General features: G+C 55.4%; 10 protein-coding genes across 10 annotated transcripts; 6 read left to right on the plus strand and 4 right to left on the minus strand.

The window, feature by feature from the left end:
* Nucleotides 1-570: 570 nt before the first annotated feature.
* On the minus strand, nt 571-1670 carry HETIRDRAFT_442002 (uncharacterized protein). Its single transcript, XM_009553070.1, has 6 exons — nt 1364-1670; nt 1218-1313; nt 1043-1155; nt 873-973; nt 795-806; nt 571-737 (listed from the first exon to the last, which is right to left on the minus strand). The coding sequence occupies exons 1-6, from the start codon at nt 1617-1619 to the stop codon at nt 713-715; spliced, it is 603 nt and encodes a 200-aa protein (XP_009551365.1). The 5' UTR covers nt 1620-1670; the 3' UTR covers nt 571-712.
* A 2773-nt stretch (nt 1671-4443) lies between these two features.
* HETIRDRAFT_328946 (uncharacterized protein) lies at nt 4444-5456 on the minus strand (the record flags this gene model as incomplete). Its single annotated transcript, XM_009553071.1, has 5 exons — nt 4444-4566; nt 4635-4747; nt 4803-4898; nt 4950-5306; nt 5375-5456. 5 exons carry the CDS (start codon nt 5454-5456, stop codon nt 4444-4446), a joined length of 771 nt encoding a protein of 256 aa, XP_009551366.1.
* Nucleotides 5457-7112: 1656 nt separating this feature from the next.
* On the plus strand, nt 7113-9470 carry HETIRDRAFT_152220 (uncharacterized protein). The gene is made up of 7 exons (XM_009553072.1): nt 7113-7232; nt 7291-7352; nt 7406-7680; nt 7944-8175; nt 8225-8731; nt 8815-9082; nt 9149-9470. Exons 2-5 carry the CDS (start codon nt 7292-7294, stop codon nt 8683-8685), a joined length of 1029 nt encoding a protein of 342 aa, XP_009551367.1. The 5' UTR covers nt 7113-7232; nt 7291; the 3' UTR covers nt 8686-8731; nt 8815-9082; nt 9149-9470.
* A 25-nt stretch (nt 9471-9495) lies between these two features.
* Nucleotides 9496-10302, plus strand: HETIRDRAFT_411859 (uncharacterized protein). Its single transcript, XM_009553073.1, has one exon. It carries the CDS (start codon nt 9686-9688, stop codon nt 9989-9991), a length of 306 nt encoding a protein of 101 aa, XP_009551368.1. The 5' UTR covers nt 9496-9685; the 3' UTR covers nt 9992-10302.
* HETIRDRAFT_429912 (uncharacterized protein) lies at nt 10264-11285 on the plus strand (the record flags this gene model as incomplete). Its single annotated transcript, XM_009553074.1, has 5 exons — nt 10264-10418; nt 10500-10653; nt 10704-10752; nt 10807-10905; nt 10975-11285. 5 exons carry the CDS (start codon nt 10264-10266, stop codon nt 11283-11285), a joined length of 768 nt encoding a protein of 255 aa, XP_009551369.1.
* Nucleotides 11286-12018: 733 nt separating this feature from the next.
* Nucleotides 12019-15449, minus strand: HETIRDRAFT_421928 (uncharacterized protein; the record flags this gene model as incomplete). Its single annotated transcript, XM_009553075.1, has 7 exons — nt 12019-12971; nt 13028-13094; nt 13155-13817; nt 13895-14278; nt 14340-14436; nt 14873-15046; nt 15142-15449. 7 exons carry the CDS (start codon nt 15447-15449, stop codon nt 12019-12021), a joined length of 2646 nt encoding a protein of 881 aa, XP_009551370.1.
* A 1169-nt stretch (nt 15450-16618) lies between these two features.
* Nucleotides 16619-17119, plus strand: HETIRDRAFT_118780 (uncharacterized protein; the record flags this gene model as incomplete). The annotated part of the gene is made up of 2 exons (XM_009553076.1): nt 16619-16802; nt 16944-17119. The coding sequence occupies 2 exons, from the start codon at nt 16619-16621 to the stop codon at nt 17117-17119; spliced, it is 360 nt and encodes a 119-aa protein (XP_009551371.1).
* Nucleotides 17120-19193: 2074 nt separating this feature from the next.
* On the minus strand, nt 19194-21657 carry HETIRDRAFT_389494 (uncharacterized protein; the record flags this gene model as incomplete). Its single annotated transcript, XM_009553077.1, has 6 exons — nt 20940-21657; nt 20773-20887; nt 20595-20714; nt 19781-20499; nt 19337-19715; nt 19194-19244 (listed from the first exon to the last, which is right to left on the minus strand). Coding segments are annotated over exons 1-6 (1581 nt in total), but the record flags the coding sequence as incomplete, so codon positions are not given.
* A 472-nt stretch (nt 21658-22129) lies between these two features.
* Nucleotides 22130-22920, plus strand: HETIRDRAFT_105939 (uncharacterized protein; the record flags this gene model as incomplete). Its single annotated transcript, XM_009553078.1, has 2 exons — nt 22130-22482; nt 22539-22920. 2 exons carry the CDS (start codon nt 22130-22132, stop codon nt 22918-22920), a joined length of 735 nt encoding a protein of 244 aa, XP_009551373.1.
* Nucleotides 22921-23156: 236 nt separating this feature from the next.
* On the plus strand, nt 23157-25582 carry HETIRDRAFT_53448 (MFS sugar transporter; the record flags this gene model as incomplete). Its single annotated transcript, XM_009552889.1, has 13 exons — nt 23157-23228; nt 23295-23306; nt 23372-23544; nt 23611-23820; nt 23882-23925; nt 23991-24114; nt 24179-24387; nt 24470-24636; nt 24708-24822; nt 24885-24939; nt 25015-25175; nt 25237-25316; nt 25379-25582. The coding sequence occupies 13 exons, from the start codon at nt 23157-23159 to the stop codon at nt 25580-25582; spliced, it is 1626 nt and encodes a 541-aa protein (XP_009551184.1).
* Nucleotides 25583-25614: the final 32 nt, after the last annotated feature.

The raw sequence follows: 25614 nt of genomic DNA on the forward strand, positions 1-25614 counted from the left end.
ATAACGGCACCAACTTTCTGTACGCATATGCACTCTATCACCCATAACTCTACACTGCCAAGCGCCGGTTTCATCTTTTGTGGACTTTCGCAAGCCACTGCAATTAATTATACTCTATCTGCATAATATTTACCAGGTAAAACCAACGCTCGATCACCGTCAATTGATCTATGGATTACAACCGCTGAACGCCAGTCCTTGGGCAATTTGCGCTTTGAGTCGAACTCTCTTCGCTAATCACAACCAAAATGTCGGTTGTTTACGACTGCTGAGATGGTAACGAGACCTAGGTGCGGGTTAGCATATTGATACCTCAGCGCGCACCTCATCGTTATAGCAAATACGTTCTCTCACAGATCTCACAACTCAAAGCAGCACAAATCTACGAACTAGGCATCGGGGACTATGGCTATCCAGGACTCTACTAGACAGCTCAACATTCCAGTCAGAAAAGGAATGGGGAGATGCACGTTAGCGTCGGGTACTTGACAGATTTCTCCGAGGATACACCTGTTGAATTGTCTCCTCATGTTTAACATACATCATTCGCATGCTTTCACGCCTTGACATCTCGTCGAAAATTAGATTATCAAGTGCAAACAACATTCATTTCCCAAGAAATTCAAATAAAAGACACGCAACAGGCGAACACGAAGATATAGCGGAACGAGAGAACATTACCCCTGGTCTTCCGCCTCAAACCCAACTTCACTCAAGAAGACGTATCCGTTGTATTGCTGAAGGTCGTGACTTATCAGCACGGCAACCGTCCGTCTGAGGTCACGCCCACTTACGAGTGGCTGACGCTGCGCGCGACACGAATCAAATAATCAAGAACAGGGGGCAAGCATCAAAGGAACAGAAGTGCATACCCGAGTTCCCATGTCCCATCCGGAGCTTTGCATGACGCCAGAGAGTTGACGGGGTCAGTAGGCGGGAAGCACGCAGCCGCTGCAGCAGAACCGGTATTCGCCTGCAGAGTACAACGTAAATGAACAGGTCAGGTCTTTGGATAATATGACATCTGGAGTGCGAGACGCACTAGGTCTTGCCAGCAATATTCCTCGGGTTCGCTTCCCAGGTTCTCAAAGAAGAAACGGCATGTTCCAAATGTGAGCTGCTGGATGTGCGATGGCTGCACCACGAACGTTGGGGCTATGATCCGACCCCTTCGATCAGCTCGACAAGCCTGAAAAGCGGAAGGATTCAATTTTTACCTGCATTGCCTGCGAAAATCTGAATGGCATCCTTGATCGTTTGGCAATCTTCAGTAGTAGGCGGGAGATCACCCAAACTACCGCAGAAGGTATTACCTGGAATAAGATGTAAAAAATATGGCCATATCATTTCGAGAGATCCGCACAGATAAGGCCACAAACATCCACAGGATCCGTGGTGTTGGTGTCCTGAGCTGCTGCTTCGACAACTCGTGTAGAGCTATCACAAGCAAGAGTGGAAAGCACAACAGAGTTGCCTCCAACCGTGATGACACTGCTATCCACAAGCTTAGTAGAGGAGCATGATGCCTGGGGAGCTGAACGAGAGACGAAATCGTTGAATGGGATCGCTGTGGCGATGAGAGCCAAGGTAGCAAGGACGACCAATCGTTCAAAGAACATAATGAACACCTAGATGAGGATAGAAGGAAAAAGCCTGAGATGTCTCTTGCTACGCTACTCAGTCCAGAGAGACCCACTCTTTATACGATTCTCCTGAGTCGACTGTGCCTCTGTAGTGTCAATCGCGAACCACGGCGAAGGTCTCAACGCCGGAAGTCGCAAGGTACGAGAACAAATAGGTCCCAACACCTATTGAAAAACAGGACAGCAATAACATCAGGCGCCGATAGAGAAGCTTCCCAGAGCGCATCGCCCAGCTGGCACCTGGGGCATTAACTGTTAGCACTGCATGACAGAAATTAGATACCTTGCATATAGCGCGGCTGGGAGCTAAAGCTTGAAGAACCGGATGCAGATTGATTCAACTCACAACGGGCGCCGATAATGCCGCACAATGACAAGGGAACTATGCCGAAACAACCACATCTTGTCGTGTGAATTCTGATGCCAAAACCGAACGTGGAATCCAGTTCAATGGTGTACTTGATGGAAGAATACCCACGGTTGAATGACAAGGGGAAGGACAATTGGGCGAACATAGAGCGGGTCCAAGGGGCAAACACACTGCACATGCAATGGAAAAGCGCTCCGGACGTGGCATTGCATGGGCCTGGGTCGAGCACCCCGAACGATGGTGATCCGTACCTCGATGTTCCGTGCGGGAATGGTACTGTCACTGGCCCTATATTTGGACAAACTGGACGAAAAAAAATCCTGCCCTCCGGAGACTTCGCCTTGTCCCCAAAAATTGGCACGAACAATCCCTGCTAGACCTTTTCGAGGCCTGTATACTTTTTTTTGGTAGAAGTGGGGAGAAAAGCAGAAATTTGAGAACGAGACCGTTGTTCGGACAGTCTGGTCACACCGGGTCATGAATCCGCATCGCGCAGCCGAAGCGGCCGCCTCTGATTTCAGACTCCGACACTCGCACCTGCCCGAACTGTTTAGACGAGGATCTCAGTGTGCACCCAATCATGAATTTAAGGAGGGACATCATGTTTCTTCCTAGCCTTGCAAAGGCTAAGGCTGACATTTCCTAGTTCTTTGACGGCTACTTGGGGTTGCTCTTCAGTGTACCGGATTCGAGGTTTATGCTTGTTGCCACCCTGTAGGGTTGATGTGGAGAACTGTTGTGAGACAAGGGTGTCACCTTGGTTAAACATAGGAGTGGGGGGGAGTTTATGACTTAGGAGACTGTAGGTTTAGTATAGTCTATGGCACGGTTGAGGAGGGGAGACAGCGGGGACAACCTGCGACACAACTTGTTGGAATGCCGGCTGGTTGCCGGTGGAACCTTGGGCGGAGAATGAATTTGCACTCCCCTTCTCCAACGCTCCGTGTCCGAATGTCATACATGATACCTTATATTTTCTTACGAGTGCAACAACACAGTGTGCATTTTCTTCACATACTGGAACCAATATATATGAGCTACAGTATGCCATACAAAAAAATATGGACCAGCAGTATCTTTCCTCGCGTGGTCCGACTCATCCGAGGCGTGACATTGGGCTTGCAAAGATACATTTTCCGTTGCTCGCGCCGCTGCGCGCAGGCGCGCATTTTCAACAATTAGGAACATGAATCACCCTTCAAAAATCTCAAATTTTCAGAAACCAAGTCTACACTATTTAACATGATTTATGGTCAAAAGAATGAGGTCGATGCATCGAGCAATGAGCGAGAAACAGACTGTCCGAACATCGGTTTTGTCCGAACATAAGGCCAGTGACAGTACTGCCCAGCATGGGATCACCATAATCTCCGGAGCTAAAAGCAGGAACTGATGCCATGAATCCTGAAACAAACCGAATACCGATGTCTGAGACGCTGACCAGTGAACATCGAATGTCGATGCTGTCACCCAACAGGTTCCTGACATGCACCTTGTATGATTTTCCGATAGAACCGTCAGAGTAAAGTCCAGCAGTGAAGCGAAGAGTCTAACATGTGAAACCCGTCGGAGTCCAAAAGGAATTTTGTTCCCAGCGCGAATAAAGCGGGCGACGGAACTTGCACATCCGCACCTGGGATCCTGTGTGATCCAAATCCGATGTCATGATCTTCGGAACTACACGTCTCTGTCGGCGATTGAGGGCACAGAAGCAGTGACAGTCATGATGCCAGCGCATCATATTCACGATAGAAAACGAGCGGTCTGGAGAGCTCTCACATTGAATGTAGGCACGCTGGGTGGGGAGAGCATGTGAAGATCAGTATGACATGCGTGCGCATTTAGGTCCGTTCCCTTACCCGGCCGTAGATCCTGAAATTCTTTAGGTACAGATCAGCACAGGGAGCCGTTTCTTGTTTGCGCGGAATAGACAGAAAAACACGATGAGCACTAAGAGCACTAGGAGCGAAGGATATCTTAAACAAGTCGAGTCTTAGACTCTCTCCTGTACGGACGAGTACATCTTCATATCTTGCAGCACAGCGTTGTTTCGGTTTGGGGTAAGTTAGAAGAGGGATTGAAGCTGGATGAGGCTGGACGAGGCTTGGATCTCCGCAGAATCTAGTTCCTGATGTGAGCCTGGCGCGGTCCAGCCTCGCTCGGAAATCCCCGCCCAGGTATCTAGTAAGTAAGACTGGATGCCTGTCTCAAGCCTGACGAGAGCTTAAGCGCCTATGAGCGATCGACGGTGGCCGACAGTAGCTTGACATAGATGTAAGATTTGAATGTTATTCATCGTAGATACGTATGTAAATTGTAGAAATACTGTAAGCGACGGTCTGACGTTGATTTCATTCTTCCCGTCTGAATCTCATCATTTACGAGTGGCTTACACTGTCAATCAGACAATCAGTACGTCAGGCCTCATTTTCAGGAAGATGAAAAACCGCACCCAACTTCCCAGGTATTGTCCGGTGCTTCGCACACTGCAAGAGAATTTACAGGGTTGGTTGGCGGGAAGCACTGCGTTGCTGCGACAGATCCTGTGTTGGCCTATGTGGACGGAAAAGAGATAATATTCGGTTTTTAAATCAACCGACCGTACAGAAAGAATGACTCACGAGATCCTGCCAACAATACTCCAAAGGCACTGTACCAAGATTCTCAAAAAAGAAGCGGCAAGTTCCGAATGTGAGCTGTTGAATGTGAGCAGGCTGAACAATGAATGTCGGCGCTGCAAACAGTCGCAAATCAGACTCGTATTCCCACAGAGTACAAGGGGGACCAACCGGAATTTCCTTCGAAGATTTGAATGGAATCTTTGATCACTTGACAATCGTCGTCTATGGGAGGGAGTTGACCGAGGTCACTACAGAGTGTATTGCCTACGAGAAACAGTCAATGAACATGTCAGAAAGGTTGGATATTGTGCGCACAGATCAGTCCACACACGTCGGTCGCGGTGGGCGTAGGGCTGGGCGAGGCCGTGACCGTGAGGGTCGCTGTGATCGTGTCTGTGTCGGTTTCAGTTTGCGTCACGGTCGCAATCGAAGTTTCTGTATCGGTTTCCGTGATCGTTGTCGGCTTCACAATCGTGACCGTCGAGGTGTGCTTGACTGGTCTAGGTTTTGGTGGGCAGAACAAACCGAGAATAGGACACAGGATACCAAGGAGCCCATCAGCCTGGAGCTGCACGGTGCAAGCAAGGACGTCGAGTGTCACAGTGTTGTTGCCGATCGTAACAGAACTACTGGAGACAGAAACGGGGGACCCACATGTCCCTGCATCGCGGCCTATATCCAGTAAGGAGGACTGCTTTTTAGCGTCCGTGGGCTACAGGGCTGGATGAACCAATACGTACCGATCAAAGGGTTGGCCAAGCCAGAGTAGGGGATCGCAATGAGGGAGAGGCAGAGCACTTGAAGAAGGGCAGGCGAGCGCATTGTAGCTGGCGTGTATCGAGCTGTGCAATGGCTGGTAGAATCAACTTCACGAGGAACGCGACTGTGTCGAGGCCCTGGTATCTGTGAAAGGGAGCATGGTCGGTTTTATATGCGCAGATCGAGCTTCATCTGAGGGAGACGTGATGAATGCACATTCTGTTAGGCGTCAGATGCGTCCGGATCACAATTCCTGAAGCACTGGGGAAAGATTGGATTCGCATGCCGGGAAGACCAGGGGCAAGAGTGCGGATGACTGATTTTACATTTTGAGCATAGATCCATCGCATTGATATAGCCAGGGGAGATGAAGGTACGGGTCAGAGCAACGAGAGGTACGTTACCTTGTCGGAACGCAATTGAGAAGCGTGACAGACGGAGATGCAGGGGCGGGAAAGAATCAGCGGGTCAACGCTTCCATTAGCACAGGAATATTACAATAGGAGAAGCCCTTCGACGTGTACGCGAATTGCATTGTGCGAAACTTGAGGTTTGTAAAAGCATACCCTCTGACCATGAATGCTGCAGGGGGTCTCGAGCGGCCACCGCATAGAAAACGCTCGTGAGAAGGTTCGAAAAAATCCGGTCGCTGTTAAAGAGCCCAAAGCAGGCGCCAGTGTGAACATCGATTTTATCTGTGCCTCTCAGATCTCAGAGCGCTGAAGGAAGCCGCATCAGATGAAAAGCAATATACCGCGTAGATCTCTGACCCTCGGACTTTGAGGCATTGAACGCTCAAGGACCGGCTACAGTGCTAGCTATCAGAGGATAGGTCGGAAATCTGATCCAGAGAGTGATCCGTGTGAACACACCTACATCAGACAGGCCAAGCGATGAGACATTATCTGAGTGCCGGGCAATACCGTCCTCGTAGAACCTGACTGGATAGCCTCTTCCGGGCCGACTCGAGGAAGAGTATCCATATTATGCGTCGTGATAGGCGACATCGATGGGGAAAATACGTTTTCCGTTCCCTGCGCCTGTGATCTATTCGTTCTTAGAGATTCCTCGGGCCCTTCCACCATCAACCAGTCGATTAAAGGTATCCAGAGTTGTTAAATCGTCTGGATGGCTGCACCGTGTTGCCCGACAAGTTCATCCAGTTAGATCGCGGTGTTACAGTACTCGATGATGCAGAAGTTAGATACGTCGATTGGAGTGTATTAGAGACAAGGAGGGTTGATTAGATTTTTTGAGCCGCCCACCATCCCATGAAATGACACACCTGCTGTTTCAGCTTTTTGGAGGAGATATATCCACGAGACTTGCGTGTAGAGGCAATGCTGCAGGATGACAGATCAGGACATTCACAGACCATGAGGCAAGGGCGTGTTGGTCTGTTGCAGTCAGGCGCCATAATGGGCGGGCACCTGTCCGAGGTCGATGGGTAGCCACCCTGTAACATGTACATGAGAAGGGTGAGCGCACTGCGCACTGCGCGGAGACCAATGGCACTAGCGACTTCATTAGTGAGGAGCAGGGTTGGATAGGGTTGGATCAGGCAGCCTTGTGTCGGCTGTTGAACCCGTGAACTGTCTGTTTGGTATTCCAAGGGCTAAATGTAGGAGACTAAGTACCCGATAAGCCTGGGACAAGTAGATGAATAATTGTGTAATAAACGCGCTGAAGGCTGAAGGGAGGTTTGTTTTGGGGTTGACGGAGCTCGTGCGACGTGCAACGGCCCTTTCATCTTCCCCGCGTCCTCGACGTTGATGCCACCTGTGTCTGCCTCCTATATCTCGATCTTCGAATATATATCCGACTACAAGTCTGCAAGAAGTCCGTATCGTCATCTTTTCGCCTTCTTCTAAATGCCTCACAAGACGGTTTCGGGTAGGATGGACTACACCTTCGGTGGCAAATACAGGCTTGAGGAGGAGCTCGCAATTGGCGGTTGTGGTGCGTTATTGATTCTATGTACGCTCCCTTTCCCTTGACTAAGTGTCCGTCAGGAACCGTCTTCTACGGTGTGCACACCGTGGCCGGCAAAGAAGTCGCCATCAAAGTCGAACCCGCCATCGCCAAGCATAGCCCTCTCAAGCACGAATCCAAAATCTACAAATCTCTTATGGGAGGACCAGGCGTCCCCTGGATCATTTGGTCTGGAAAGCAAGGCGACTACAATGTCATGGTCATCGACCTCCTCGGTCCTTCACTCGAAGACCTCTTCAAGATGTGTAATAGACACTTCTCTCTCAAGACTGTACTCTTACTCGCTGACCAGTTGGTGCGTTTTTTTTTCCTCCAATGTACACCCCGGTATATATATCATACTTTGCTCGAATTGCGAGAAGATTCCTGTTTGGGACGCACGCTAGCCAGTTGTGCTCTCACCTTGCTATGCGCCTCAGGCTCGCACGTTGCCCTTTCGTGGGTGTCTTCGTCTAGATGACACCGTATAAGGGTTTTTTGTACATATTTATCTGCTTCTTTGTGGCACCATTCACGTTGTTGAGTATGGAAGGTCCATTGACACCTCCTCATTTTCAGATATCCCGCATTGAATTCATTCATTCTCACGACCTCGTACACCGCGATATCAAACCCGCCAATTTTGTCATGGGCACCGACCGTGCCTCGTATATCGTCAATGTCATTGACTTCGGTCTCGCTAAGAAGTTCCGCGACCCACGAACGGGAGGACACATCCCGTATCACCAAGACCCTCACCACGGCGTTGGGACGTCGCTTTTTGCCTCCATCAATACCCATCTCGGCATCGGTGCGTCTTTATCTTTTCGAGCCTACAATCTCGTGTTGAAGTCTAGTAGAATGTTCACCGCGAGATGACCTGGAGTCTCTCGCGTACATGTTAATCTATTTCCTGCGCGGGACGCTACCGTGGCGGAAAATCAAGTCCACCACCGTGGTGGGCACGTGGGATCTTATCCGGGACGCGAAGCTCGCGGCCGAAAGCACAATCACACATAATCTTCCCCGCGAGTTTGGTGTGCTCTACGAGTACTCGCGCGCTTTAGCCTTCGGAGACATACCCGACTATGCTGGAATGCGTGAAATGCTCCGTGGCCTTGGGATACGCGTTGGCGCGCGGTATCCAGACTTTGATGACGCGTCGAGCCTTTCAGGCTCTTCGACCACTGGTGCACCGGAAGACTGGTGTGGATTCGATTGGATGGTTGGAAGAAGTGGCGAGAGCGAGAAACGAGGGCGCGTATGTGAGGCGTGCAATAAGCGAAGAGAGGCGTCCTCTTCATGGCGGGGGCGCGAGTAGTGTATATCAAAGTATATTTCGAGGTCATTCCGTTGTGTTATAGGACGTGAGTGTGCTTGACTCCGCCTGCTGTACGATCTGCTAATGGGTTTTCCCCACATTGGTATGGTGTGCGACATCTACCGATAGTAAGATATCGGCAATATGCCACGGTTATCACACTCCTTCTAGGTGCAGGGCGGCCTTCTTATTCTCCCTCGATGCCTACGCAGCGTCTTTTATTTCCTTTGGCATGTTGGGCTTGGCTCATGGCCTCGCGATCGCAACTTCTTGAAACCCCGTCTCTCGCCCTCACTATCTTGTCCTGCGAGCTTTGGAGCCTATTCTTTCCCCACAAATTCGGGCGCGGTGATGGCGGTCCCGCAGTGCCTCGTGGATTTTATGTACTACGATAACTGTCAGTGTATTTATTCGTTTCTCTTGTTGAATCTTATGCTGATACTTGTCTGACACTATATCGCAGACGACCGCAGAAGGACATGGTTCTTGATGATATCTTGCCGAGCGTATGACTGAACGACTCGTATGACCGAAACCGACATTTTCACGATTGGTACGAACACTCTTCACATACATGCCGCAAGGCCGCGATCCATCATGCCTGTTGTTTAGATATTTTCTTTCATAGTTAATACCGTCGCCTAGCCCTGCCGCTGTGATCACATTCTTTATACGATTCGCTTTGCCCCTGAACGTAAGACACTGTCTGTGCCATTTGTTTCTGCCTTGCTTTGTATACACACTTTTAACGGACACGCCTCGAATGCATATCTTGATAAACTTCCTGTGACTGCCTGATTCGAGAGCATTCGCGATACTTCAATCGACAAGCGAACCCATCGGCTACTTCCTGACTGTGACCAATCACTGACCAATCAGGCCTTCAGGATGCCCAAGCCACCATTCGGCGATCCGCGAACTTGTTCGAGTCGGGATTCACCACTTCGCTAACTGGCAATATGTGGATGGGCGTTGTTGGGGCAACATCTGGCAACATACTATGAGTGTATCACAGCTATGGTCATACCATGCTATTCAATGCCCCGCTCACACGCTGCGACGTCTCAAAGCCGTCAACTGCCGCCACACACTTCAGATGGACGAGAACGCACAAAAATGTCCTCGCTTGGGCCCCGTGCTTGAGCCCAAGGTACGTATGCACATCCTTGTATCGCATCATTGGCTCGCACATATAGATCTCGGCAAATCCTGGCAAATAGAAGCGGTCAGAGTGTTCGCCATGGCCTTGCGATGGCGACAAAGCGAGATGTGGCGCTTGTCTTCGAACAATTGCATGGCCACCTAACCACCCGCGCAGAGCCAATTGAATTTGCTCCTCCTGCTGTATAACAACGCCGCCTCATCTCGCGGTCTCCCCACCCGAGACCATCAGGTACACATACATCATGCATGAAACAAAGCCACCGTGGTGCCAGGTGGTTGTGGCTTGAACCCATCGACAAAGCAACAAGGTCTGTGTGGTATATAAACGGGAGGTCATGGCGAGGTTCCCCCACTTCTTCTCTTCACTCCCGCATATTGTTATCACTGTGGCCCCCTTCAATCAACAACGCTATCATGACTGCCCCCCACGCTCCTTTTATCTGCACTAAGACTTTCGGAGAGTTCTCTCAAGAGATCTACAAAATCCAGCGCGTTCTGGGAGAAGAGGCGACAGAATACTTGGGTGTGTATCCCAACTTTGAAGCACTCGAGAAAGTAGAGAAACAACTGTGCGGCTTTTCGTCCTGTACATTCGCTCTGGGCTCACCAGCATCTTTGTCTAGAGCGCGTTGTGTGCTTTCTTCTTCTAGATGCTTTGAGTGCGAGGATCAGTATGGTGGTATTCCAGGCCGACTGTTGACCCTTCTCGACGGAATGGCCTTTTCCGGGTTTGAAGAGTTCTTCCGCAAAGGTATAATCGCGCAAAGAGCATGCGCTGCCATCATTGTTAGCTATAGACTGTTTGTGAGTAGTCTTCCGCTTGTCACATCTTGCTCATTGCTGATCATCTACAGGTAGTCGTGAAACTGGTGCTGCAACAATTGTACCTGAAAGAGGACATAAGTAAGCGATATATTGTGTGCACAGCAAACACGACACCTATGTTTTTGTCACCAGAAAACTACAGATATTTAGAGGAAGAATTTGATGGGTATATAAGAACATTTAATATATTCTCGCCTTGGAGGACGATCGAGCCAGATCTCGAATTATTTGGTGCGTTCTCCTCTTCCTCCTCATCCTACACGTGCCCTGCTGAATGCGCTGCGTGGGTGTCTCTCTCAGCAATACCACTGGTGACGTCCCTAAATCCGAATCAATGGCGAACTCGGTCATTTGTCTACCTATCGGACGATCGCGAATGGGCGAACAAGGCTTTTGGGAGGCCTCACGCGATCCACGAAACGAACGATGTGCAGAATCCCACTTACCGAAGGCCTATGGAATTTTTAAATCCACCTTACAATGCTGAAGCTATCGCGGAGGAGAGGCGCAGATACGAGGAAATGGGCCGCATCGGAGGCTTCGACTACCCACCACAGGCCCTTGAAAATACTTCTTACCCTACTCCGGAGCCCTCTCCCCCTCCCTACTAGTCGTATAGATCAGACTTTCGCCTTTGGACAAATCGACAGTGTACATGTGGCGTTCGTGGATACCAGATGTTTCGCAGTGCTATATATAATATATTTACATTCCCTCTCTCGTCACCGCAAAACTTAGTCTCTCCTGCTCACGAATAGCATATGAATTGACGGTGTCGTAGCTGCAAATTGACGCATCCACTGTCGTTGGAGCTTGAACGAGTCCAATGTGATTTTCTTCATGTCATCGTCGTAGGTCTACAAGAACTCTCACACTCATAAAACACGACGATCGTTGTAGTAGCATTGAGTCCGCCCTTCCAGAGCAAGCACATCTTGAACGGTGAGCGCTTTGAGCCTTCGTGCTTCACCCGACAAGCCCGCCTTCGCTCGCAAGATTGTGCTTGCGATACAGCATATTCAACCACTACAGCCATACCTGCTGGATGTTGTACTCTTGCTAGAATCGCTAGTCATCGCTATCATACGGCGCAAAGAATGAAGAGTCATCTGCAGTTGAGGGACTGCATTCAGAAGAGTCGAGAGACTAGTCCTAATTACGATGTACAAACAATGTCGGGCGCGTGGTAGTGCTCTATCTACAATCGTGAAGCATTAAAACGTCAGCGAACGTGATGGTTGCCATTAACTCGAATCGTCGTGTGCGAGGCATAATGAGAAAGGGGTTGGGGTGAAGTGATTTGGACGAAGAGAGAAGGGAAATGAAGACAAAAGACCGCCTCGCTCACACCGTATACCCCTGCTCCTCCTCGTCACCCTTATCCGGCCCAACCTTCTCCATTCCGTCCGGTATCCGCCTGCCCTCATCGGTTACATCCGTCCCCTCGTTCTCGTCCACAGCCTCCATTCCTCTACCGCTGCCACCTCCACTAGCTCCGTCCACACCACTTACTCCGACGCCGCCGACACTACCAAGCGGGCTGCTCTTGAACCTCCCACCCTTGCTCGACGGTGTTGCCACCCTTAGAGCGCTGCTTCCAGCGCTCAAGCCACCAGTGCTGCTGCCACCGACTCCGATGGCCGCACCCGCACCAACTTGCGTCTGCGAGACCCTTCGCGCACGATTGCGATCATAGATGCGCGCCTCGATCGACGGTGCGGGCGACGCGCTGCGCGACACGCCCTGCTGTTGTTGCTGTACGCGAACCGCAGCCCTCAGCGACTCCTCGACCACAAGCCCCGCCTGCACGCTGGCAGGACCATCCACAATGATGCTCGGCGGCGCGAGCCCTTGATCTTGTGCCGAGCTGACAGCATCTACAGTCCTATCGTCGCCGTCCGCAACCTTCTCCGCGAGATACCCCGAGGTGCTACCAGAAGCGTCACCGCCGCTGTTGCTGGGATCCTTCACGTCCTGAGGTCTAGGCGTAGGCGGCGCACTCCTGCTCCGCGTGGTCAAGAAGCTAAGGCCTTTGAGCGCCGGGATTGCGATCGGTCGAATTATCCCTGATGTCGCGCTCGGCGCGGGAACGGGCGGTGCGCTATTGACCGGTTTGCCGTGCATATTCAAGGTCAGCGTATCACTGGTGGTGCTGGAAAGTTGCGGAGCTGAGCCTTTGCGCGGGAGAGTGTGTATGGCCGAGAGTGAATTCGACTGGGGCGGGATGTAGCCGGACGGCTCGCCGTGACCAGCGCCCTCTGGGTCGAACTCATCGTAGATCTCTTCGCCGATTAACTCTGCGCCAATACAAGTAGGTAAGTGACCGGTGAAGGATACAGAAATGTATGCATACCTTCCAGAACGTCCTCGAGCGTGATGATACCAAGCGGTGAAATGAAAGGATCGTAGCCTTGCAAAAACTAGACGAGGAAGACAGCATCAGTGTTCTATCAACAATACACAAGCGGAAATGGGCTTACCAGGCCCGCCCCCTCACGGCTCAGCACCGCGTCAGCCGGCATGCTCTGCTCGAGCCCAGGTTTGAACTTCGGCAACTGAACGAAACTATCCTTCTTCGCCTTTTGGAGCTCCGCCGCCTTGGCGACCTCCTCCTTGTTCTCGTCCTTGGACTCATGAGTCTCCGTGGTATTTACAACGCCCATTTCTAGGTCGGTCGGCCTGCTTCGGCGCTTTTTGCGGCCGTTCTTGCGTTTCTTTCTGAACGAAAAGTGACCGCGCTCCTCTTTAGGCGATTCCCCAGAGTTGGAATGTGAGCCCGATTTCGGGGCCGTGAAGTCGCGCTCCCAGAGCGTGTCACCCTTGAGTGTGACGTCGTGGTCAGATGAGCCCCTGCTCGCGCTCGCGGCGTCCCCACTCTCGTCCTCTTCCTCGTCTGTATCGCTCGAGCTTGAGTCGCTGATCCCGACACGGTCCTTCAAGCGCTGCGTAAGGCCCTTCTTCACGGCCTTCTTCACGCTAGCGGCCTTCTCGACGCTGAAACGCGAGACGATCGCCATGTGCGAACGGCCCTCTTGAAATTTATCGAGGATGCCAAGAAGTGGCTCGTTCTGGGCGACCGAGGGAACCTTGTTAAGTGGAACGCTGCGAACAGGGACGGCGTCCTTCGGATCTAGCAACACACACTGCATTTGTCCCGCGTGAGCACTCAGGTGTTCAAAAAATTTCAACAGGCCAAGGCTGGGCATCACGGGTCGCTCACCTGCTTGACTAACAGAACACCGACGATCTTTTTGACCTTGACCAACTGTCCTTCGTTGTCGGGCATCTCGACCTCCTCGTACACGGGCACACGGCTGTGTCCAGTGGCACACACTTGCTTGAGGGTCTTGTAGTCTAATTTCGCGTCGATCGATAACATAAAGACGTTGTCGATTTTAGTCATGGCTTGTTTGGCAGTCTTCTCCTGCAGATCGAGCGTCGCGCCAATGATGGTTACGGTGTCGGAACGAAGGTCGCCACCGTGGATGCCCATGGATGAGTGCATTGCGATCAACTCTTTCAGCTCAGCTCTACGATATATGATACCATGATGCGGTCCAAGGATAAATTCAAGAAGTTTTGCAACGGGCCACGCGACAATACCCTGCAAAATAACGGGAATGAGCATATATATAGAAAGTGTGGCTGGTAGAAACTCGATATACCAGAGTATACAACAACACCCTAACGAATGGGGCCATCTTTGCACCAACTAGAAGCCCATGTCGAGTGCAAACGGATTGAGGAATGATCTCTGCAAAACTGAAAAGGTGTCAGATGGCGAATTTTGGAAAGACACAGAGACAAAGAGCTGAAAGAGATCGCTCACTAGCGACGTGAGGAGATGGTCCATGAGCGACGCGCAGAGAGTGAATTTGTGCCTCCAAAACGGGTGCAATCTGGCCATTAGCCTTCGTAGAGCAACAGATCAAGAAAACATCCGCCGAGGCAGAACCGTCGGCATCGCGGCGCATTTGGCCGTGACGTCATATCCGCTGAGCGGCGCGACGCGTCGTAACACGCGCGCCGATGCCGACACCGATTCGTGAGGCTCCGTTCCTCCCGATGGGGCTAGATGACGTCGTGCGGCACAGAGTGTGCTCCAAACACGGAAATGACACAGCGGCTTGAACCGAACAGGACACGAAGCAGACGCAGAAACAGCGGCCGCGGGGGACAGAAGGGGACGGCGACTCACATGACAATGAGGACCGTGCTGACGACGACGCTCTGCACGCCGCCGCCCAGGATAGGGTCGGAAATGACGGGAAGCGTCTCGTTGACAATCATGTTGGCGAGGAGCAGCGTGACGAGGAGCAAGTGCCCGTTCTTCCGAATAGGCATAATCTTATTTGCATACTTGCGCTGCTGCCTGTGACACCCAAGCAGGAGCGAAAAGCGCCGGATGAGTCAGTCGGTCAGACAGTCAGCGGAGCCTCGAATCGCGGAGACAAGCAGGAGACATACGGGGTGCCACTGATACTCAGCACCTGGAGCTGCGTCTCGTCGAGAGACATATAGCCCAGTGTTAGACCGGCAAACACACCCGACAAGATGACAAGGACGGGTATGAGGGTCGCGAACACGATGAACTTGGTGTCGTGCGGCTCGCTCTCTTCGCGACGCGCAAAGGTGTGCAAGCCGGGACTGACGGCAGGGGCGGCGGAGAGGGGGTTGGAGAAGAGCGGCACATGGTGTGAGACAGAGGCGGCGATGGAGAGAAGAAAAGACGACGCGGAAGGGGAGATGGAGGTGAGCAGAGGAGATGGGACCATAGATATGGCGAGTTGTAGAGGCCGTCGGGCGCGTTTATAGGCAAATAGACCAAGGCCGCTGACGTAATTCAATTATGTAAAGCTCTGCGGTGCGGGGTAATCTCTGCTCAGGCGACACCGGCTCGTATTTATCCTCCCACTCGCTCTTCGCCGTCACAACCGCGACCCCCCAGCGCTTTGCCCTTTCACTTCCAGCTCGCTTCCACCGCCCGTGGCACGTTTCCTTTTCAACGTGATCATGGCGTCCTCCGACGCGCTTTCTCCTTCGCTTTGACTCGCGCTTGGTTCGATATATGCCGAGTCACACGAGGCGCCGGCACCAGTACAGCCTCCCGCAGCCGTCTTTTACTGGTGTACCCCATAGTGCTCATAACAACCCGACTCCTCCATTACCTTTCATAACGCTCCTTGGAAGCCATAACAGCCATGTGATCTTGTTCGGATACAGAGGCAGTGCGTAATTCTCAATGCAAACAGCGGACAAGTCGCCATTGCACGCCCGTTTGCGTGCGACCCGGCTGCAATCCAAGTCGCCGGATGCGACCAGGCCCCAGACAGATTGGCAGATAGCCCCTGCACATTCCAGATAGAACAGCACAGAACTCGAGAAACACAGGAACACGGTGCCGATGCGAGTAAGCAAAGAGTAGACAGCTAAACTTGGATAGAAGACTCGACCCAGGCAAACGCTAAACTTAGATACCAGATAGGTGAATGGCGAGCAACTACTGTACTCTGTTCGAGTGGGATCGATGCAGGCCAAGACTCTTTGCGGAGATGTGCGAGATGCGAATCAAGTCTGAGTCCGCAAGGTTCGAGGGTGCACGCGTACATGCGCCGTCTACCAGCACCGTTGCGCTAAGAGCAGCTCCTTGACTTGAGAGAAGACGTGTTCGGGTCGCGGTTGCAGCGACATTCCCCCGCAGAAGCGTGTGCTCGGGACCTCTGTACATATAAACAGACCGGCCTTGTAACCAGACGAGCGAGGAGTTGCACAAACGGTAGCCAACGAGTAACCAGACGAGCGAGGAGTTGCACAAACGGTAGCCAACGAGCATCACCGTCGAGCATCGAACTAGATATCTCTTGATCTATGCAGGCCTCGCCCGATCATACATGAACTGTGAGCCGAGGGGGGGCGTCGAACCTTAAACTTTGTCCAGTGCACGATGTTGCGCACCGTGAAGGGAAGACCCGCTCCTGTCATGACAGACATTCACATTAAGCAGTATCGGCAAGCCGCACCGCAGCCCAGTTCCGAGGAATGCGTCCCAGATGCAAGGGAGCAAATACAGACAGACAGACAAATCGGCATGATAGGATTCGGCCCCTTGGTGTACATCGAGGTCGAAAGTAAAGTCTGGAGTATACATGCGCTCTTATGCCGAGTTCTCCAGTGTTCCAGGCTCCAGAGCGCACTCCAGAGGCAACACGAGATGGGGCGCGACGGTGGATATGCCTCGGCATACAGTAACACCAATTAATTCTCAATAGTGTCCGGTGAAGCTCCGAGAAATGGGAACGGCGTGGCGAGAGGTGGCGAGAGGTGGCCTGATGTGGCGAGTCGTGTTGATGGCGGCCCTCGCATCATGCAACGCACTCTGGACTTTGGTGCACATGCAGTCCGACCCACAAACCTTCATCGCGGAGGCAGATGGAGTACAGCTTAAGACTACGCGCACAGAACGAGAACAATGAATGATGTCAAGACTCCACTGTCCACAGAACACTCACAAAGATACCCACCTATGCGGCCAATCGGAGTAGGTCAATGTTTAAGAGTATCCAATGCACCTTGATCAATATCAAAAATTCGCCGAAATGCGCTCCTCGCACAGAAATTCCCCGTCACTGCCACCGCCACCGCAGCCGTCCAACCGTCAAGCTTCATCATTATGACACGCCCGATGCAAAGCTGCATCGAGAAACGTTATTGGGTCTGGCCGGCGGAAAGCCTGTCCGATGCAACATGCATGTAATCATGTAATGGGGGAGAGAATGCAGGCCCAGCCAAGTGCCCACGACCAGCTGCACATTGTAAGATAATCTGCATCAGTGACCCAGTCGAAGGCAAACATATGATCGGATATGGTGTAACGGCTAACATTGCCGCCTCTCAATTAAGAACGCGGCAGCTCGGGGTTCGATTCCCCGTATCCGAATCTTTTCTCCTACTGGGCATTTTTTGCGCCCATTCCGACGATCGTAACAGTCTGTCCCAGTCCGTCCTCATACACAATCTGAAATCCCGAGTCGACAGCTTTTGTAGGAAGCGTTGAAGGTAGAACAAAACCAGGATCGAAACCAGGAGCTCGATGAAGCCAGGCCAGGTCACAAACGCACGAACAAACATCGTCGTGTATAACATGTACTTGACTATCATACATTGTCCTCCGGCCCATCCTCGATCATCTTCGCGTAGTCTTCGTAGCTCGCGAACGTCGGCAGCGAGCGGCGCTTCTTCCTCTGGCTCTTGCCCTTGCCCTCACCCTCGCCCTCGCCCTCGGCCGCGCGCTTCCGCTTCCCACCACCCGCAACCGCAGAGGCGCCGTCGCCGAAGCCCGCCCACTCCTCCTCGGGCGTGCTCCCGGCGTCCGAGCCGTCGTACTCGACGAGTCCGGTGGGGTTGACCTCGTCCAGGTCGAGCAGGTCCTCCGCGTCCGAGGCTTCGACGAGGGAGAAGGCATCGTCGTCCGAGGCGCGCACAGCGCCCGCCATGTCCTCGTCCCCGTCCTCGTCATCTTCGTCGTCCTCGAGCTCAGCGCCGCTTCCGTCCTCGCTGTCCTCATCCAGCCCCGATGGCAGCTCGTCGCTGTCCTCCATCAGATCGTCGTCGACATCCCCGCCCTTCAGCTCCGGCATGGACGCTTTCATAGCCTAACACGCGGGGCAAAAAAAGAAATCAGCAACCTTTCGCTCGCGCCCAAAGCCAATATTTAATCCTGATCGCCATACCTTCCAGATCTCCGCCTCGTCGGCATCGCTGTCCTCCTCGTCCTCATCCACGCCCACACCCCCGTGCTCCGCACCTGCCTCCTCCTCCTCTTCCTCCTCTTCATCATCGCCCTCCTCCTCAGACGCCTCCTCCGCGTCCGAATCGTCCTTCCTGTGCTTCCGCTTGCCCGCCTTGGCAGCCTTCGCCTTCTCCCGCTCATGCTTCTGCGAAAAATACTGGTGGAAGAACATCTACAATAATTCACGTCGCGTCAGGTCCCCTCAAACAGGAAACCCCCCCACGGCGCCAAAAGCGCGACTCACCTGGTCAGCGGGCACGCTCCCCACGCCACGCCTCCACCACCCGTCCTCATTCACCGGCGCCTCTTGCGCCTCGCCGCGCACCCTGCGCACACCGTCGCCCTCGCCGCCTACGGCCGCGGCCGAGGGCTGCATCGCGCTAGACCCCTTCGCCCGCGCCTTCTTCGGGTTCTTGAACACGAAGCGGTCGAGGAAGTGCGCGAGCGTGTGCAGCGCGAGGTCCGGACTCGTCGTGAGCGGCCGCCGCGCGAGCAGCTGGCGCGCGAGGAGGGAGATCGTCGGGTGCGCGTGGTGCACGAGGGGCAGCTGCGACGGCAAATATAAAATACAGGACGGCGGTGAGTGAGTGAGCGAGCGAGCGAGCGAGTTCAACGGTCGGAAATCACTGACCAGTTCCCAGAGCGGCGACGCGGACGCGTGCGCGTATTGCGGGTCCCGCTTGCGGGGATCGTATTTCTGCGCTTCACCGTCGGTCGACGAAGCGGCCGCGGGCGCCGGCTTGTCGATCATAGATCTCAGCCCGGGCTCCGTATTGAACAGCTGAGCCGCCAAACACCAAACACCCGCGATCAGCGGCCCGCCGCAAGCCCCACGAACACATAGGGAGAGGGATGAGGGCGGGGAAGACGCACCTCGCCGAGCAGCCACAGCCCACCGGCGACGAACTCCGCGCCGCCGAACCCGCCCACGAGCACCTGGCAGAAGCGCTTCACGAACGCGCGCACGCGCTCGGGGTCCGCGTCGCTCTTGACGCTCTTGAACAGCAGGTTGAGGTACATCGCCTGCTTCGAGGACTCGTACAGCCGGAAGTCCAGCAGCGTGTTGTACAGCGTGCGGAAGTAGCGCACGGCGACTGCCGCCGCCGCGGAGGCGGCGTCGGCCGCCGAAGAGGTGGAGGGGGCGGAGGAGAGCGAGGCGAGGATGTGCTGGATGAGCGTCAGGGCCTGCAGCGCGATGTTGAACGTCGAGGTGTGCGTGATGAGGAAGAGCGTGTCCATATGCCGCTGGAACCTGCACACAACGCGCGTGCGCGGCGATCAGCGTCGTCGAACATCAAAGTACACAAAGACACGCACTCGACGTCGGCGCCGCCGAAGCGCGCGAAGGGCATCGCGCGGTTGACGCCGGTCAGGATCGCGCTGACGAGGCGCGAGTTCGAGTCCTGCACCTCCGCGAACCCCGCCGCGCCCTGCACCTCTTTCGCCCTCGGCCCCGCCTTCGCCTTGCCCTTCCCGTACTCCCTCTTCCCTCTCTTCCCCACCTCCGCCTCTGCCTCCGCGTCCCCGGCCTTGTCTTTGTCCCCGTCCCCATCGTGCGCGCCGGGCGCGTCGTCCGCGGGCTCGGGGACGCTCCGCTCGCCGACGACCTCCCTGAAGATCTGGAAGTACACGTCCATGAGCATGCGCGCGGCCTTGCGGTCCTCCTCGGACGTGCTGAGCACGACCTGGTTGAACGTGATCGCGGCGTAGTACCGCGCGTGCAGGTTCCACGCGCTCTTCTCCGGCTGCTGCGCCTTCGCCTTCGCCTTTGCATTCGCCTTTGATTTTTGCCCCTGCGGTGCGGCGTCGGACTTTGGCGTTTTGTGGTCCCCGACGTCGTCGTCGAAGCGGATGTGGGTGCGCGGCTTCGCGGCGGGGGTCGCGGTGAGCGAGGACACGGCAGCGGAGGAGCCGACGGGGCGCATAACGAGCGCGGTGGTCTCGCGGATGACGATGGATTTCATGACGGGGTGGGTCTGGAGGAGTTGCAGGATGTGGTACGATGCGCGGGAGCACACCGACTTTTCGCCGTCGCCCTAGAAGTGAACATGGAATGGAGAAGCAGGATCAGGTCAGCGTTAGCGTGGCCGAGGTGTGGTTTTTTGACGGGGGATGGGGGGGGGAGACAGACCAGCTTGTTCACGAGCAGCCGGAGGAGATTGTGTTCCTGCTCCGGTTTTTCGCGGAGGAGGTTGAAGATGAGAGATAACGCCTGTGTGCGGACGTACGCGAGTGTATCGAGCGAGAGCGCCTATAGAAGGAGAACGCGACGATCAGCATACACCAGATACGAGTAATAAATCACGCACCTCGAGGGTCTGCAAGAGCGCAAAGAAGTATTTCTTCAGCCAATCCTCAAAGTACCACACCAGCAAGTGCCGGTCGGTGACGTCCGGATGGAGGAGGGGCTGGTCGCGGAAGTATCTTTGGAACAAGCGGTGAGATATACACTCATCGGGGACGAGCGAGGACTCACTTGAGCTTTCTGGCAGGTGCGCCGCCGCCGACCCACCAATCGACGATCGCACGCGCCGCCTTCAGCCTTTCGTCCCTCCCTCCGCCTCCACCTCCGCCCTTCCCGTCCTTCGCCCCGCCGCCGCCCCGCCCCCTCTCCGCCATGCCCTTCAAGACATCGAGCCCGCGGGTGTTGTGCAGCGGCGAGCTCTGCACCATGAGTGTGAGAGCGCTGAGCCGATCGCTGAGCGTGCCGGACGCGAGGATGGTCTTGAGGAAAGCGTGATCGGACGAGGACGAGAGGAGGGCGGCGTTAGGGGACGACGCGAAGCCTGCGAGCTCTGCGGCGTGGAGGTCCCCAGCGTGCTTGGCGAGCGAGGCGATTTGGGTGGCGGTGGGGACGGGGACGGGGGCGGAGGCGGGAGGGGAGAGGGGAGGAACGAGGGCGTACCAGTCTGGGGTGGGTTGGACGAGGAGTTTAGGATTTTTGGGGGGCGGGGGGAGGGTCGTGGCCGTAGATGAAGGTGTGGGGAGCGGTGCAGCGGGTGCAGCGGGTGCAGCGGGCGTGGATGTGGAAGGGCTCGGTTTCGGGTCGGCCTTTTTTTTTGGTTGCTGCTGCTGCTGCTGCTGCTTTTTGGCCGTGCTTTTGGCGGGGGCGGCGACCGTCGTGCGCACGTCCTCCACGGTCTCCTTCTTCGTTTTTGACTTCTTCGCCTTGGCCGGCGCGTCCTGCGGCTGAGAAGCGGGCACGTCGTCGCCGTTGGGGAAGTTGAGCTCCTTGAGGAACTTGGTCACGTCTTTCGCGAGGCCGGCCTTGGGAGCGCTGCGGATTGAACATCACGAAGGGAAGAAGAGGGTGCGACTCACGTCCTGCTTGCCGTCTCCGTGCAAGGGCTGCTCGCCATCCCCAATGTCGTGTATGAGGTCCATGTCGGCGTCGGTACCGCCGAGGGCGATAATGTTTTTCCTGAGGACATCGCGGGCGGCGTGCTTGCGCTTTGTCGACGAAGAGGAGGCGGCCACGCGGGCCTTTTCGGCCTTGTCTTTGCGGATGCGGGCCATGGAGGAGGAACGGTCGGAGTGGGCGCCAAAATTTGGCCGAGGTCGCCGATCGGCTCGGGGCGGGTCTGCCGTGCTGATCGTCCACGTGACTGCAGAGTCGAACCGAGTCGCGGTCCGCGGGTGGCTTCGTGGTCGAGCAGGACGTCCCGCATGCTCTTCGACGGAAGCACTCCCCACACCCGGTCCGGCTTCCCACTCCTTCTGCGTAGAATGCACACCGCCCCATCACTCAGCAGAACCCCCGTCCGCCACCGTGCCGTCCACGCTGCCCCCGACGCTGGCATTGCAGGAACCACCACGCATCATCCCTCTGGCAATGACAGACGCTATGACTGTACACTCCTGATTGCCGCCCCACCCCGAACTCCAATAGGCAGCTCGTTCGCAGCTCCGGGCCCCCACCCCAGCTGCATTTCTGGACGGCTGGCTCAGGGGAAGGTCGCTCTAGGCGCGCGACCAGAGTCGTGTGAGGCACCGGGCGAGAGCACATACGGATTTACAGGGTAAGTACTACATGTTTTGTTTCTCATACACGGTTGAAACGGATGCAATGTCGCAGCTGGCCAATGTCGCGCCCTGGCGCTTCACCGATTCTCATCGCGGGCTCTGCGCAGCCGTCGTGCCGAACTCTCCGAGACCGTCGAAAGGAGTTAACGAGTGAAGGTGCTTGCCAATCGGCCATTACTGACGCAGGACACAAATCGATGGGCGGCGCCCGCCTCCGCGCGCCCCACACTCAGGGCCCCCATACACAAATCGCCTTCTGGAGGTGGAGGGCGGGGCTGGGCGGGGGTCCCAAACGTCGGCCGCCCAACACCGCAGGCCTGGGTCGCATACAGTCTTTGTCAGCAGTCGCAAGCTCCGTCGTCGACGATCGAGAGTCTTCGCCGTTGTGTTTGCCGAGCGCCGGAGCAGCGGAAGTCGTCCTAGCGCGCGCATGACATCATCGCTCTCCGCGACCGGTTCAAAAGCCCGCAGTCTTCATAGTTCAGCCAGCCTTTTTTTCGCCTGCGATCCCGCGCATTTTCTGCCTATTTTCCCCGGCGTCGCGGCCATCGTAAACTGCAAATAAAAAGATGGCCTTGTTCTACACGTGAGTCCTCCTTCCTTCCCTCCCTCTCCCCCCTCCCACCTACCCACTCGCGGATTTTACACGACTTGACGATCTCATCCTATCATGTTCTACAGACAAGGCGTGCCCATCGGGTATGTCGCCATCATGTTGGCCTTGGTGGCCTCCATGGGAGGTGTACGTCTTCTCTCGCGCAGCCGTCCTCGCCGATCTGTCGTTCGCTAACTCTTCCATCTCACACAGTTCATCTTCGGTGTACGTATACTCCACAGCGAGCTTCCCCAGACCACGCCGACTGACGCGACGTGTGTGTGCACTAGTATGACACGGGCCAGATCTCCGACATCCTGCTGATGGACGACTTTGTCCTCCGCTTCGCCCAATGCCATACCCCGGGCGACCTCTCCACCTGCAAATTCAGCGTCGTGCGCGAGGGCCTCATCGTCGCCCTCCTCTCCATCGGCACCCTCATCGGCGCCCTCGTCGGTGCCCCGTAAGCAACCCCCTCCCCTCCCCGCCTCCCTCCTGTCCGCTCGGACGCTTACTCTTCCGTGCACAGAACCGCGGACTTCCTCGGCCGCCGGCGCGCGATGCAAGTCGAGTGCATGGTCTTCATCGTCGGCGTCATCATCCAGATCACCACCTTTTCCGTCTGGGCCCAGTTCGCCGTCGGGCGCCTCATCAGCGGTTTCGGCGTCGGCGCGCTGAGCGCCGCGGTGCCCATGTACCAGGCCGAGACCGCGCCCGCACAGATCCGCGGCACCCTGACGTGCGTCTCTCGTTTCTATGTCACCGTGCTTTCGGTGAGGTTGATGGACCGTGGGACTTAGCGCGACGTACCAGCTCTTCATCACGTTCGGTATTTTGGTTGCATGTACGTCACTTGATGAAGGAGTGCTTTTTGTGGAACGTATGCTCACCCCTGTCCTAACTTACCAGACTGCATCGCCATCGGGACGCGCTCGCTGTCCGGCGCCAGCTCGTGGCGCACCGTCGTGGGCATCGGCCTCATCTGGCCCGGGATGCTCATGATCGGCATCCAATTCATGCCCGAATCCCCACGGTAAGCGTCTCTCCCCACCCCACCCCACCCCGCATCCGCTCACACGCTCGCGCGGCGCCGCAAGATGGCTCGCAGCACACGGCCGCCTCGCCGAGGCGCGCCTCGCGATCGCGCGCGTGCGCGGCGTGCCGGCGGAGGAGGCCGACGCGCACTACGTTATCCAGCGTGAGGTCGAGGAGATCCAGAATAAGGTCGAGTACGAGTCAAAGGTCCGCGGCGGCTGGCTCGACTGCTTCCGCGTGCAGAACAAGACGCTCTACCGCACGCTCCTCGGTGCGTCTCCCCCCCATCCTTCGTTTCTCCGGATCGCGTGCTCAAAACTCGTATGCGTTTTTTTGTGGGGGTGGCACTATAGGGATGGCGCTGCAGAGTTTGCAACAGCTGACGGGCGCGAACTATTTCTTCTACTACGGCGCGACGATCTTCCAGTCCGTCGGCATCCAGGACTCGTTCGTCACGCAGATCATCCTCGGTGCGGTCAACTTTGTGTGCACGTTCGGCGGCCTGTACGTCATGGAGCGGGTGCGCATCGTCTTGTTTTATCCGTGTGCATCTTCTCAGAGGCTGATTCATTGTGGGGGCGCGCTGGGTAGTTTGGGCGCAGGGGGCCGCTGATCGTCGGCGGGCTGTGGCAGAGCGCGTGGCTGTTTGTGTTTGCGGCCGCGGGGACTGCAAAGGTCCCTTCAGAGAACCCAGGAATCGGAAAACGTGCGTCCTCCGCTACTATCTTCGCCGTTTCTGGAAAGGTTGACCGCTGCGCACCTTGTCAGTCATGATCGTCTCTGCGTGCATGTTCATCTTCGGCTACGCCATGACGTGGGCTCCGTAAGTCCCCCCTCTGTCAAGCTTCTTCGTTCGACCCGATCGACCGACTGACGGGACCTGGCTGACCGGCTGCAGCGGCGTGTGGATCCTGATCGGCGAGACCTTCCCGACGCGCACGCGCGCGAAGCAAGGCGCGATCGCGACGGCGTCCAACTGGCTGTGGAACTTTTTGCTCGCGTTCTTCACGCCGTTCATCACGCGCAACATCCAGTTCCGGTACGGGTTCGTGTTTGCGGGTGCGTGCGCTGTCTATTGCATCGAGTCGGCGTGCTGAATTCGTCGTCGTCGTCGTCGCAGCGTGTAACTTGCTGGGCGCGGTCGTGGTGTACTTCTTCCTCTACGAGTCGAGCGACATCTCGCTCGAGGGCGTCGACCAGGTACGTCTCCCGCGCGGGCGTCTTCGAAAGATTAACTCAACCCCGGACGCTCACTCGCGCAGATGTACAACGACCCAAAGTGCAAGCCCTGGACGTCGCGCGCGTGGGCGCCGCCGGGGTACAGCTCGCGCCTGGACCTGATCGAGCAGACGCGCGCGGCCGAGGCGCACAAGCCGCTCAGCGGCGCGCAGGAGGAGCGCATCGAGAAGGCGTACGATACCGCGGGCGCGGGGCCCAGCACGGGCGACGGCGCCTACAAGGTGTGATGAACGCCTCTCACAACGACGAAACGCCGTGT

Source organism: Heterobasidion irregulare (assembly GCF_000320585.1).
Source record: "Heterobasidion irregulare TC 32-1 unplaced genomic scaffold scaffold_11, whole genome shotgun sequence".
Taxonomy (NCBI): domain Eukaryota; kingdom Fungi; phylum Basidiomycota; class Agaricomycetes; order Russulales; family Bondarzewiaceae; genus Heterobasidion; species Heterobasidion irregulare.